This window comes from Chaetodon auriga, chromosome 12 (genome assembly GCF_051107435.1).
Source record: "Chaetodon auriga isolate fChaAug3 chromosome 12, fChaAug3.hap1, whole genome shotgun sequence".
Lineage (NCBI taxonomy): Eukaryota > Metazoa > Chordata > Actinopteri > Chaetodontiformes > Chaetodontidae > Chaetodon > Chaetodon auriga.
This window is the reverse complement of record NC_135085.1, coordinates 18,441,741-18,454,373: the sequence shown is the minus strand read 5'-3', so window position 1 is coordinate 18,454,373 and position 12,633 is coordinate 18,441,741. Positions and strand designations below refer to the sequence as shown.

General features: G+C 41.3%; 3 protein-coding genes and 1 non-coding gene across 4 annotated transcripts; 2 read left to right on the top strand and 2 right to left on the bottom strand.

Annotated features, from left to right (window-relative positions):
• The first annotated feature begins 580 nt into the window (after positions 1-580).
• On the top strand, positions 581-3,797 carry myl12.2 (myosin, light chain 12, genome duplicate 2). The gene is made up of 4 exons (XM_076745210.1): positions 581-699; positions 2,489-2,698; positions 2,954-3,115; positions 3,319-3,797. The coding sequence occupies exons 2-4, from the start codon at positions 2,515-2,517 to the stop codon at positions 3,489-3,491; spliced, it is 519 nt and encodes a 172-aa protein (XP_076601325.1). The 5' UTR covers positions 581-699; positions 2,489-2,514; the 3' UTR covers positions 3,492-3,797.
• Positions 3,798-3,868: 71 nt separating this feature from the next.
• On the bottom strand, positions 3,869-6,689 carry bag1 (BCL2 associated athanogene 1). The gene is made up of 7 exons (XM_076745209.1): positions 6,566-6,689; positions 5,811-5,939; positions 5,634-5,716; positions 5,443-5,556; positions 5,225-5,332; positions 5,075-5,137; positions 3,869-4,994 (listed from the first exon to the last, which is right to left on the bottom strand). The coding sequence occupies exons 1-7, from the start codon at positions 6,600-6,602 to the stop codon at positions 4,905-4,907; spliced, it is 624 nt and encodes a 207-aa protein (XP_076601324.1). The 5' UTR covers positions 6,603-6,689; the 3' UTR covers positions 3,869-4,904.
• Positions 6,690-6,973: 284 nt separating this feature from the next.
• trnar-ucu (transfer RNA arginine (anticodon UCU)) lies at positions 6,974-7,065 on the top strand. Its single transcript is given in 2 exon segments — positions 6,974-7,010; positions 7,030-7,065. It is a non-coding gene; the product is annotated as a tRNA-Arg (tRNA).
• A 1,027-nt stretch (positions 7,066-8,092) lies between these two features.
• chmp5a (charged multivesicular body protein 5a) lies at positions 8,093-12,088 on the bottom strand. The gene is made up of 8 exons (XM_076744020.1): positions 11,923-12,088; positions 11,436-11,540; positions 11,297-11,343; positions 10,784-10,877; positions 10,504-10,575; positions 9,918-10,026; positions 9,083-9,198; positions 8,093-8,553 (listed from the first exon to the last, which is right to left on the bottom strand). Exons 1-8 carry the CDS (start codon positions 11,989-11,991, stop codon positions 8,503-8,505), a joined length of 663 nt encoding a protein of 220 aa, XP_076600135.1. The 5' UTR covers positions 11,992-12,088; the 3' UTR covers positions 8,093-8,502.
• Positions 12,089-12,633: the final 545 nt, after the last annotated feature.

The window sequence follows — 12,633 nt, the reverse complement described above, 5'->3', positions numbered from 1 at the left end:
CTGCTATCTGTGGGTGACATGACTTGTAGCAAAACGGATGATTTGTCCTCAAACAAAGTGTCATCGTTTACATAAAGGGCTGACTGCCTGAAGCCTGCTGAACTTCTGTATCTGAACACATGTATTCACCGAGCAGGCCGGCGCCAAGACGTGACCTCAGAACGCTTTAAATTGAACTATTCTCCGAAACTTAGAGTTCAGTTTCCCAAACTTACTTGATTCTGACCAATATGCAGTCATTCTGTTGTGCAAAACCATGCAGAAGTTGTTTTTATACACAGTGAATCGCAACAAAATAAACCTTCGAGTAATGACTTGACTTTACAAAAGTTTGTTAGTGACCGCTGCCACCTGCTGGTGGAGCGTGAAAACTACAGCATTTGTCGTCCGGACAAATGCAAAGTTGTTGACAAAGAACGATGCTTAGGTAGTTGTCCTGCTGCAAAAATACTACAGTTATTTTCAGTAACCAAAACTTCGCTGTTTAACCAACTCATTGGGTCCGATCTAATCACACATGAAAAACTAGATATGAGGACAACATGGAATGTTCCAGGCTGTTGGCTCCTTCCAGCTCGGCTGTGATTGGTCAGTTTGGGAAACAGGATAGAAGCGTTGATGGTTTCTCCTCATCATCCTGGAGGATTCCGTGATAGCTGTGTGCCCAACTAGTCAGCACTTATCCTTGTACTCTTTAAGGTGGGTGAATTAATTTGCTGGTTTTGGCGGTAAATGTGCTCATTAAGGCCACAGAAAACTGACGTTTTGTCCCGTGAATTGGTCTCGGCTAGCTCGCTTAAGCTAGCTTGGCTAGTCTGTATTTAGGTCAACATTGGGCTAGCTAAACAATAATAACTGTTATGTTTAGTTAATGGTACCAGGGATTTCTGAAGAAAGCTGGGTTGCAAAAATATGTTACATCCCAAATATAGGAAATGACTGTTTGTCAGATCGATGACTATTTCACGACCTATATATAGACCTACCCATGTTTTGCATTTGCTCTTGTTATTGTTAGCTATTTTGTTTCAAGCTAACGCGAAGATCGTTTGTTGTGCTAACCCCATGACAGCTGACAGCATGCTGAAAACTAACGTTAAACAGATTTTGTCCAAGTGACAACATTGCGCTTTTGTTGCCAAGTTAAATTAGTTATGTACAGTTATGTAAGTTGCCATAATTCCATATAACTTTGACAACAGCTGTATCGACTGACATCCAGCCATTGTACAGTGCAGCCTCATTGTCGATTAGGTGTTGGACGATGATGATGATGATGATGATGATGAAACCTTTTTCAGAGTGAGCCCATACATGAAGTCATTTTCATGGACAGTTGACTGTAATAGGACCAGTGGAATCATAAAACATGGTTATTGATTATAGCATTTCAATGGGTAGCCCGAAATTTGTATGCTACACAGAGTTGAAACAAACAATTCAGTTTAGGTCAATCTTAGTCACTTTCAGATATTATTAGTTAAATTATAGCACATACGGAAGATTAATTACTCAACTCAGCTTGCTGAGAATTTGTTGATTTGGCTGTATGTGCTTCGCTCACAGTTGCTAATGGTAACTTCATCTACATCAACAAGTCTAGCACTTCCGGTACGCTCGTTTTCGGTTAGATGCCTGAAATATGGCCTGTGGTTGGGACAAGCTGAAGAAATTTCAACGTTTTGTTCTGCTTTATAAAGTACATCCCTTAATACCCCGTTCGTGTATTTTGAAGCTTCTACGTGTCTTTAAAAAGACGGTTGCTAACAAGTGGGTACATCAGACCGCAGAGGTTGTCGGGGACAGTAAACGTCATCACGCAGCACGCAGACACTCATCGCTCGCTGTTCGCGTTTGTTGCTTTGTTGTGTTTATACTCGCCCTCTTGCAATCTGTTCTAACTCAAGCTTTCGTTTAGATTTCTCATTTTATATTGAAGTAGGGACAGTATAGTGTAGTAGGAAGCTTAATGGCGATGACGTCGAAGTCATGCGACCGCACTGTAGTTTATTCATAGCCTGACGTTAGCTTTTACTTCTGCGACTGCATTTTAAGTGGTGTGCATTTGTGAAGATTATTTTGCTGAACAAAACGTGGAAATATCTTAAACAGCCACAGATCTTATTCCTTGCAATAATCCAAAATGCAATGGAAAAATCCCGTTGGCCTTTTGTATGATTAGACTACAAAAAAACGTCATTCCTGCAGCACTTGAACTGTGTTTAAAGGACCACGTTGGCTGGACAAAAATTAACAGGATTGTTTTGCTAAGATAACCATAGCCTGATATAATAAAGCCATATTTGAAGAATGGAGCCATGGCCTCAACTACTCTAATCAACCTAAACAAATGCATAAGCAAGAATAGGAACACGTATACCCATCATACTAACATTTCTGGTGAGAGTTACATTTGACAATAGTGATGCAGGTTTTAGACCATATTTTAGAGCTCTTGTTGACAGCCTTGATATCATCTGTATTACAGAAGAGGGGGACCTACCAACCGCCAACATGTCGAGCAAAAGGGCCAAGGGAAAGAACACCAAGAAGCGTCCTCAGCGTGCCACCTCCAATGTGTTCGCTATGTTTGACCAGTCTCAGATTCAGGAGTTCAAGGAGGCCTTCAACATGATTGACCAAAACAGAGATGGTTTTATTGACAAAGAAGACCTTCATGACATGCTGGCGTCATTAGGTAAACTTAACAATACATTTACACACATTTAGACTTGAAATATTTGAGAGTAAATGTCCAGCTTTTAAAACTGTACTCGATGTTTGTTCAAGTAACAAATGTTCCTTTGAGTTGTAATTTAACAAAGACGAGAGCTAAAGAAATGAAAACTAGGTAGAAAACTATACTAGCACCTGTTATTGTGAAGCTAATATACTCTCAGCGTGGTCGTAGGTGAGAGTGAGTGTCATAAATCATCATTACTCTGTTTCCCAGGTAAGAACCCCACAGACGAGTACCTGGAGGCAATGATGAACGAAGCGCCAGGCCCCATCAACTTTACCATGTTTCTGACCATGTTTGGGGAGAAGCTGAACGGCACTGATCCCGAGGATGTGATCCGTAATGCTTTTGCCTGCTTTGATGAGGAGGGCACAGGTGGGTTGAAGTTTACTTGAAGTTTCTAGTGAGTCCATTTCTCAGCGTCTCCAGGCCCAATGCTGTCAGGACATTTTTGGTTTTATTATGCCTTTGCACTGGCGATTGTATGTGCACTTCCTCCAAATTGCAACCTGGTAGGCATAACACTGTACATCGTTTACCTCCCCTTATACTGACATGAAAAATGTCGTCTCCCTCAGGTGTGATCCAGGAGGAGTACCTGCGGGAGCTGCTCACTACGATGGGTGACAGGTTTACAGATGAAGAAGTGGACGAGCTCTTCCGAGAGGCGCCCATTGACAAGAAAGGCAACTTCAACTATGTAGCATTCACGCGCATACTAAAGCACGGCGCAAAGGACAAAGACGATTAGTGGCAGAAGCAGCTCTGGACAAAGGTTATTCTGTATGCTGTTTATCTTTAATGGGTGTCCACTTAGAACAGCTGTATCCTGTTATTTGGCTCATAGCAAGCTTCAATGTGGTACAGCTCACTGAAGGTCTTATGTTTAAGCTGCTTTTTGGACCATACCTCTGGACCCCTCGCCAACTCCTCAACCCTACTCTCAAAGCTGATTTGCACATCTGTGAAAACACCACTAAAGGGTCTGTATAAGCTAGTAAAGATGTATGAAAAGACTGTTGTGGATTAAGCTGCAAATAAACTAAAACAAGGAGTCTTCTACTGTGACTGAATGGGTTTTAGCCAATCACTTAAGTTTTGTTGGAAATGAAAAGTTTCGAGATTGAATTGTGTTCTGAAATGAATCACAAGGTTTTATTTAAAACAATATGATAGTTTAAAGCAATACCAATTCCACAGTTCACGCTTATGTCAAAGATAAATGATTAAACAGGATCAATTACTGTATTTAACAGGTGCTGGCTTGGTACTGACTGTCCTCTGAAGAATAATAAATACCTCAGTAATTTCATTAAGGTGTGGGCGAGAACAACAAATATTTTCTCAGTTCATTTATCTTTACAGCATCAGACAGAAATGAAAAATGCCTTTCAATTTTTCCTGATTGATTATATCTGATATTTTGGCAACAGTTCATGGAGGACAGTTTTTCGTCAGAACATGAAAACACTCCTGTGCAGAAATGTTTTTCAGTTTGGTGAGGACTGCAAAGAGCCGAGGCCTCAACCCCATCCAACACCTTTAGGATGAATTGAGACTAATCTGTGAACCTTATGGCCCGACACCAGTGCCTGACCTCACTCATGATCCCTGCAGCCAGGTTCAAAAATCTGTAAAAAGACTGGACAACACACTTTTTATGGGTGTCCACATACTTTTGGCTGTGTGTGTACAAACTGCTAATGTTTGTACATCACAATATGAAGAAAAACAAAACATGGTTTCTTATTATCGTATAGTCAGTCAGATACTGGGTAATAACATCACCATGGATACTCTGATAGACACTTAGCTGTGGCAGTTCTATTCAGCTCTAGTTTTGGATGCTCTTAGGGGATCAACATCCTGTATTTTGCCACAATTTAAAGCACCTCTGATCCTTTCACAGTGTGACTGTGGTTATAATATCGAGGGCTGCTTCATATTGGTTTTGAACCGAGAAAAAGTATCCCAGCTGTACCCAGGATCGGCGCAGATAACCAGCCTCCCACTGATCACAGGGTTCTCTGTGATGAAGGCTCTCTCATACACATCATGTCAACAACAAACAGACAAAGAGCTGCTCCACACTTGAAGTTTTCTGTACAATTTGCACTTGCTCACAGAGCAATGTATAGCACATGATATGGGAGACTTTGTAGCTCTACTCTGCCAGGGCAAGATTTTTGGACTGGATCTTTGATAGGTGATCTGATATACAAGCCTCGATCTTGTCACACTGGGCCAGGAAATCCTGTTGACAGAAGGTGATCACACTTAACAGTAATAGTCAGTATTCTGAGAGACATTTGGTGACAGTGAAAAAGGGTTTACCTGCACAGTCTTTACAAGTCCCTTTTTCTTCATTCTGCAGTCGCTGAAATTTTCTGGGAGACTCTGTTAAAAGAAGCTATTTGTTATATGTGACATGAAAAAAAAAAAAAACAAGCACACAGAAATGAGCACTTGCATCAAAATAATTACCAAAGCGTCGATCTGCTCCAGGATCTTCATGAACTGTTCGGCTGCTATTTTCACTCTGTGATCGAGTTTACCCAGCGCCTCCGCCTGGAGGTCTTTGGCCAGGAAGCCCTGTGGAAGAAATGGGAGATAATGTAAGATTAGAAACCAGCCAATGCAGGAAAATTCTGCATCTTAAAAAAAAAAACAAAACAAAAACTAACTGATGATCGATTGCTTACGTTCTTGAGTCCAGTCAACTCGCCGTCTACCTTCTCCAGCTTTTTAGCCGTCTGCTCCACAGACTTCTCAATGTCTTTCAGCTTCTTCAGTTCAGCTTCTTCCTCAGGACTGTTCTGTTTGTAAATTACTGTCAGTATCTGATTGCGGACACAGTCACACGTTTGGGACAGCACACGTGTAAAGGCCTTACCCGCTTTCCAATCAACATGAGTTTGCAGCCTTCTTTAATTCCATAGCTGGACAGACTCTCCTCCATGTCCTTCAGTGATTTTCCTGGAATGCCAGGTTGGACAGGGCAAGGTTAGAGCTGGACATATGATATTCAAGCCCACTTGGCTGTGAAGGAAAAGAGAGACCTACAGCGTACCTTTAAAGATGAGTTTCTGCGAGGTTTGGGGGACTCCAGTAGCTTGAGTGAGAGCATCTGACAGGTCTTTGACAAATGGACCCTTCCCATCATCCTGGCCAGTTAATGTGATGCTGTGCTTTGTAGATCCTGGAGTGGGAGAAAAAAACAAATATAGCTGCAAATGTCAGTATAATCACTTCCCTGTGTGGCACTTATTTTCTAAACAACCTTTCTGGAACATTGTGGATTACTTGCATAAAATCATGATCGTCCAGATTGATCATTTCCACCCCAAAAACCTCTAAATGATACTTTGAACCTTATGAACTGAACGCATTTGAATTGAATCACAAATTAATAAATGTTAACCTCGAGGCTTATGATGTGAAGTATCTGAAAATACTCTGGGTATTACAGAAACAATCATTACAGTAATGTCTAGTTATTTAACCAAAACATACACGTATAAATAAATCCACTAAGTAATCCTAAAGTGAAAACGATTTACCGATTAACGATTTAAGTACAATATATTTATACGAGGGCAATATTTCATTCAGGATTTTTAAGTATATTTCGGCATAAAGTAACTGAACTATGTTCAAGCTAAAGTAGTTACTGAAGTGAGTACTCGGAAATGTTTAGTCAGAGCTAGCTGCATTAGCTAATCATTTCCTAGCTACTCGAGCGATGGTCGATGATTAGTAAACTTACATTTTTATGTCTGTCTATCATCTGAAATAATCGTGTAAGAGCATGCAAAATCGTATTACCGTATGCAACTGTCACTGTTATCGTTTGCTCTGACATTTTGCTTTTGGGCGTCCTTTAATCACAGTATGAATCGCACAGCTACATGTAGCTAGTTGCTAACTACTTCCGGAACAGGCAGGAAACAGTTCTTACGGTTTTATTTTTACTATATGTGTTTTTCTTTTACTAACGGAACATGACATACACAATACATGAAGTAAGCACACACAAAACTGATCATGCCAGTGATGTAACCAAAAAGTATGTCAAAATAAATGCCCACATACCTTATGTAATACCGTATATAATACTTTACCTGAACATGTGGTTTCATATCTGAAAAGCGATCACAAAATATTTCAGAGATCAGTCTTAGAGACAAACTTTCACAGAAAAGTTGTGCACTCACATGAGAGCGAAGACCACCTGGCTCTGTGGCGCAATGGATAGCGCATTGGACTTCTAGTCAAGCACCAGAGGAGTGATTCAAAGGTTGTGGGTTCGAGTCCCACCAGAGTCGGACTTTTAAAACGAGATCTTACCTGTTTCCCCAAAACCTTGTACGAGGCCTTACGTCGTTCAAACAAAGCCACGTAAATCGTAAACATGCTTAATACAGCACACAGCCGAGTTCACTCACTTCATTTGAAGAACGTCTTTTAAATGTTAATTCATTTAAATGGACATCTCTGGACATGTCGACAAATTCACTTAGCATTGAGGACACTATCCTCAAAATTTCTTCTTACAATTTGGGTTTCAGCAACACATGGGAAATTTACATTGTGCATTTTAAAACTAAGACATAAAAACTGGATATTTTATTAGCCGATTGCAGTATATTATAATAAAATTTTGTGTCCTTCAAATGCAAAGAAAAAAGAGAAAAATGAAAAAGAGGACTAAATGGTGCCCAGGGCAAAGTCAAGGGAACCACCAGGTTTAGCAGGCTGTATCCTTTGGGGGACTTGAATGTAGAAAGTTTCATTGCAGTTCATTCAATAACTGTTGAGCACTTTGAGTTAGAGCCAAGCTAGCTGTTTCCCCTCACTTCCAGTCTTTATGCTAAGCTAAGCTAACAGAGTGGTATAAGTCTTCTCCTCATCACGCGGCAAGAAGCTGCATGAGAGCAATGTCTAACCACTGCTTTATTGATATTAATATTGCAGTTGATATTCATTTCACAGTGCAGGAATACAGCTTGGTTTGAGAATCAAGGCAAAATTTATTGGGGAAATGTGTCGTGCTGTGCAGCTCAGCATGAGCACACAGATCAGTTCTGCCCCAGGGCCACCGTGTCAGTAAATCTGGTCCTGGTTGAACTGCTACAGACAATACTTAACCACAAGTCCGACTCCTAATAAAGTGTGTAATTCCACATTCTGTTGGCCAGCAGCATGAAAGTCAAGGTCTGCGAGTTGAGTTCAATCCACAACAGCGCAAAGGTACCGCAGAGAAAATAATCAAAGCCAACAAAGCTAAGGTGAGATCGAAAACCCCGAAAGAAAGAAGACTGAGACAGTAATCAATCAATAAATAATTCCAGGTTCAATTAAAACGCATCCTTTATTTTGCATGTTTCAAATAACCTGCAGACATTCGAACGGGCGTGGTGGGAAATGATCTCCACCTCTGAGAACTCAAACAAAATGCTAATGACCAAACAACACACAAGACTCGAATAAAAACAAAACACAGAGAAATAAATTATTACTCGGTCATACTGCTGACGGACGAGACTGACAGGACGAGAGGGAGGGAAGGGGAAAATTTTTTTTTTTTAAAAAAGGTTCAGTATGTTACAAGGCCACATGCTAGCATGGTAGTGGTAAAAACACACAACCCAACACGGCGTCGAAACTGTAGCGTTCTCAGGTCAAATAGTTTGACATGTATAAATGTTACTCTACATAGAAAAGTGTTTTCAGTTGTGCAGTCGCTTTAATCCATCCCGTGTTTATGAGGCAGGAATCTGTGGCAGGCCGAACTCATCCACCAAGACACCGTCCTGAAAACAAGAGAAGAAGACACTTCAGCGAACAGACCTCTGAACGCACGCTCACACTTCATCGCATTTATCGCTCTTTGAGCTGGTTCATGTGAAACAGGATGGATGCAGTCAGAAGGTCTCAGAGCTGCTCGTAAACATCTTAAAACACCTAGAGTGTCACACATTTTAGCCCATTTACTACAAGAAACATTTACACGGGCGGCTGGATTAATGGCAGAGGTCGGACATGCTGAATAAATTAGTTAAAGATTGGGAATCAAACACAGTGAACAGCATGTTGCCCCTTTGTCAGAGTTAAGTGTACTGTTACATAGAAATGCAGCTAAAAGAGCAGGCTGAGAATACATTCATTCATTTTGGGAAGTTCGGACATGATTGTTGTATATCAACCAACGAGAGCGACGTATGCAGTGTCGCAGAGACTTGAGAGACGCCCAGCAAAGAGTGTAACTGTCCAATCTGTGCCTTCAGTATAACTTCAGGTTTGGTGATCACTGCGCTCCGCACTGTTCAGATTTGCTGTTACCTTGTTTGTCTTGCTGTCGCTGGGGATTCCCTCAGGGATCGACGGGGCAGCCGAGGCCTCATCCAGATAGGAGCTGTCATCATCCAGCAGCAGCTCATCACCCAGTGCGTCCAGTTCTGGAACCAGTTTCAACCACTTTTGTTGACACTTAAATTACCCAAAAAACACTCTATTTCATAACTGCACGTGACTGTTTACTATCAAATGCTGCATTACAACTGGGAGCAGCTGCATTAGTGTGAAGATTTCAGTCTGAGCTGTTTGTTTTCTTGACGTTCAGCATCAGAATGCTGTGGGCAGCTTCTGGGAACTAAAACAATGCTCTCATGTCAGCCTCCAGACGACGATTCTCCTCTTCAATTGATCGCTTCTTTTATTTGTCTGGAAGAAGGCGTTTTTTTTAATAACAGTACACAGAATGTGTCTGCCTGTTTCTCCATCTAAACTTTCAATTTGGTCACATAAGTCTGCATTTCTTGGCAGAACAGGTGAGAAGTATCCCACTTAAAAGGCTCCTCCAAACCTCCAGTGCCACCACGAGAGACTGTCGTATATACCAGGCATTTGGTGCAGTTGCTCATCAGTTATTGGTGAATCAACATTATCACCAGACTGATTAAGTGCTACACAGGGACTAATCAAAACATAAAATCCAGATTTCATATTTTGTGTAATTCTACAGCCTCTGCCCGACTTGTGGATGCCGAGAGCTTTTTACTTGTTCTTATTTCTCTTGTTTTAAATGCTGATGATTATATTGATTTGATTTGCTCTGTAGACGAAGGCGCCTTGAAAGTGAATGCAAATTAAACGTGTTGGAGACAGTAAAATATACCTGCTTCAAGGTCGTCCTCGTCGATGTCTGGGGTGCCGTAGCTGCGGCTCAGGGCCTCCTGCACCTCGTTGGCGTCCTCCATCATGTCCTCCAGCTGATCCTGTAAATCCTGAAAGTTCAAACAGACCACTTTTAATGTCTGACAGTCTCTAACTGGAACAACTGGAAAAATGATTTGATTTGTCATTTGATTACACATGATTAGGAGGAAATAATCATTCATCAGAGGAGGACATTGTAAATGAACAAGACCTGGAAAATCTGCTCATCTGAACACATTATTTTACTGCTTTTACGGTTTTAGTGTTGATTGAAGTGGGACTAAGGAACTACTGCTCCAAACTGTAGCAACCAGTGACAGTTTTAGAAATATGAATATGAATCACAGAATATAAAAAAAGTTCATTCATGATATAAGCGTGCACTGCTGTGTACGTCTTGACATACTTTAAGTACTGCTGCTTGTACAAATCGTGAAAAAATGAGTTTGTATTTTGTAAGTACTGATAACTTGTGTAACCTCAACCATCAGTATAAAACTGCTGAGTGATAGCATTAACAGTGCAGCGGTGTATAATGAACATACATCAATCTGATCGAGTTTGACGTCCTTGTAAGCCTTTTTCATTTCCTTGGCGCCAATCTTCATGGCCTCCACCTGGAAACACAAAATACAAGGTATTTATGCAAGGTATGCTTAGTCACTGGTAGAAAGGGCTCCATCAGCATTGTATTCAGGTACATATCGTGCCTTCCTGGTAAGGACACATGCTGATTTGCAGGTGTAGAAGGCAGCATGACAAGAAGCGGCTCGCACATGTGGAGTTTGACTTAAATCTGTAGTTTTGAAGTCGTGTGGGTCTTACTGTTGTTTTGGTGTCCTTTAATGTCTGGATTGTGTAGTTTGCCTGCTCCATGTTAAAAGACTGCTGAGCCAGCTGCTCTCTTTGACCTTCATACCTGTGTGGAACAGAGCACAGTTGGTTTTAAAGCATCTGTATGGCGAAGCTCAGTCCTCATCAGAGCCCATTTCTGAGATCAATATATGCTGATTGTTCAGTTAAACATGACTCAGTGTATCTGCTAATATCCTTTACATGTGCAAATATTTTATGACAGATGAATTGTGATCAAGACATGAACTAAATGTGACGTTTTACAACTGAAAAACAAGTTTTCTCTGACTGACGAGCGATGTAATGGCTAAATAACCATAACATTAACATATACAGTATTTGACACAGTCTATGTGCACCCAGATGCTGACACACCTGTGATAAGCTGATATTGATCAGTAGTATCTGCCGTGCTTACATACTGTTTGGGCTCCAGGTCTCTGACATGTGAAAAGTGTCTAAATTAAACAGTCTAGGACTCACATTCTCTTCTGCTTCAGGACTCTCATCGCCTTCTGTTTCACCATGTTCTGCGTCCGGAGAGGAATAAATAAAATTGATGTTTGCTGTATTATCAAGCCTGTGTCCCTCCTAATTATGGCTGTCGTGTTGGGTGTGTTACCTTCGAGGGCCCATCTCTCATCTTTTTCATCTGATCCTTGTACTTCACGAGTTCAGCGTCTAATCTGCCAATCTTCTTTTCTATGGACTCCGCCCTCGCATCCACCTGAGTGAGGAGATCAGATTGAGTTGTAATGATTTCCTGGCAGACTAAATACAGACACAGTGTTAATATGTCGTGCCTGTGCGTACTGTCTCTCTGTGTGTGTCTCTGTGTGTGTGTGTGTGCTGAAGGAAAACAGAGATGGAGATAACCTGGACGGCTAAAAGCCCGTGAGAGACGGCTGTGGACAACAAATAAATCTCTTTAGCAGTCAGGAGGGAAGACATTTATCAGGCGCGACTGGTGCTGCTGTAGGAGAAAGTGCTTAATAACTGTAGCTACATAACTAGCTAGCACGGTGACCATATGCTAACAGAGTAACGGCACCGTTAGGTCACATAATACCGACATTAATAACAACACATGTCAGGCCGACAGGACTTACATTCCCGATACAGTCCGACAGATTCGGCGGAGGCGCTTTCGGCTTTCCGCGTCCGAATATTCTGTTCATTTTCTAAACGTTTTGTGGGTACGTAGCTCGTAGCTTTCCTCAGAAAACAAAACAAGCTTCAAATGCCAAAGGGTTTCTTCATTAGAGACACCCGGAAGTAACGGTCCGGACGCAAAAGGTTCCCATTGGTTGATGTGATCAGTTGCGACCAATGAGGATTTTTATACTCGCCTGCCCCCGTGTGGCAAGTAGAAGGATAGCAGCGATAGTAAAAACCTATTGTCCCCATCGACAATGCGTTATTCCTCAGTCTTTGTTACCTCCACACTGCAGATACGACTACAATTTGACTGAAGACAGTCCTTGAGTAAATGTACTTAGTAACTTCACCTCACTGCCATGGATACCAATTAATCGGTACTATTTTATGATAAGGCACCATTTTTAAGCTGTAACTCATGGATTTATCCAGGGTTAATAAATCATTCACTAATGCTTTGGTGACTCTTTCCCAGACTCCCAGTTCTCTTACAGCATGTACAATAAAATCAGATATAATAAAAATAAGCAAACAGTTGAATTAATGAAAAAACAAAATCAGATTCTTTCTGGCAGGTTACTTCCTTGGGTGGTGGGTGGGGGGAAGAGAGGATGATAGTTCTAAAACCCTGGCTATGAATCTGGTTATACGCCATCAATCAG

What these genes read in the sequence shown, in the direction of transcription:
- myl12.2 (XM_076745210.1), top strand. Translation starts at nt 2,515, where the DNA reads ATGTCGAGCAAAAGGGCCAAGGGAAAGAACACCAAGAAGCGTCCTCAG. An exon ending in TGACATGCTGGCGTCATTAG is followed by an intron (nt 2,699 to 2,953) that starts GTAAACTTAACA and finishes TCTGTTTCCCAG; the next exon opens with GTAAGAACCCCACAGACGAG. An exon ending in CTTTGATGAGGAGGGCACAG is followed by an intron (nt 3,116 to 3,318) that starts GTGGGTTGAAGT and finishes CGTCTCCCTCAG; the next exon opens with GTGTGATCCAGGAGGAGTAC.
- bag1 (XM_076745209.1), bottom strand. Translation starts at nt 6,602, where the DNA reads ATGTCAGAGCAAACGATAACAGTGACAGTTGCATACG. An exon ending in AACAGTGACAGTTGCATACG is followed by an intron (nt 5,940 to 6,565) that starts GTAATACGATTT and finishes CTCCCACTCCAG; the next exon opens with GATCTACAAAGCACAGCATC. An exon ending in AGTTGACTGGACTCAAGAAC is followed by an intron (nt 5,333 to 5,442) that starts GTAAGCAATCGA and finishes TTTCTTCCACAG; the next exon opens with GGCTTCCTGGCCAAAGACCT.
- chmp5a (XM_076744020.1), bottom strand. Translation starts at nt 11,991, where the DNA reads ATGAACAGAATATTCGGACGCGGAAAGCCGAAAGCGCCTCCGCCGAAT. An exon ending in TGAGAGATGGGCCCTCGAAG is followed by an intron (nt 11,344 to 11,435) that starts GTAACACACCCA and finishes CTCCGGACGCAG; the next exon opens with AACATGGTGAAACAGAAGGC. An exon ending in GCGACAGCAAGACAAACAAG is followed by an intron (nt 8,554 to 9,082) that starts GTAACAGCAAAT and finishes TCTTGTTTTCAG; the next exon opens with GACGGTGTCTTGGTGGATGA.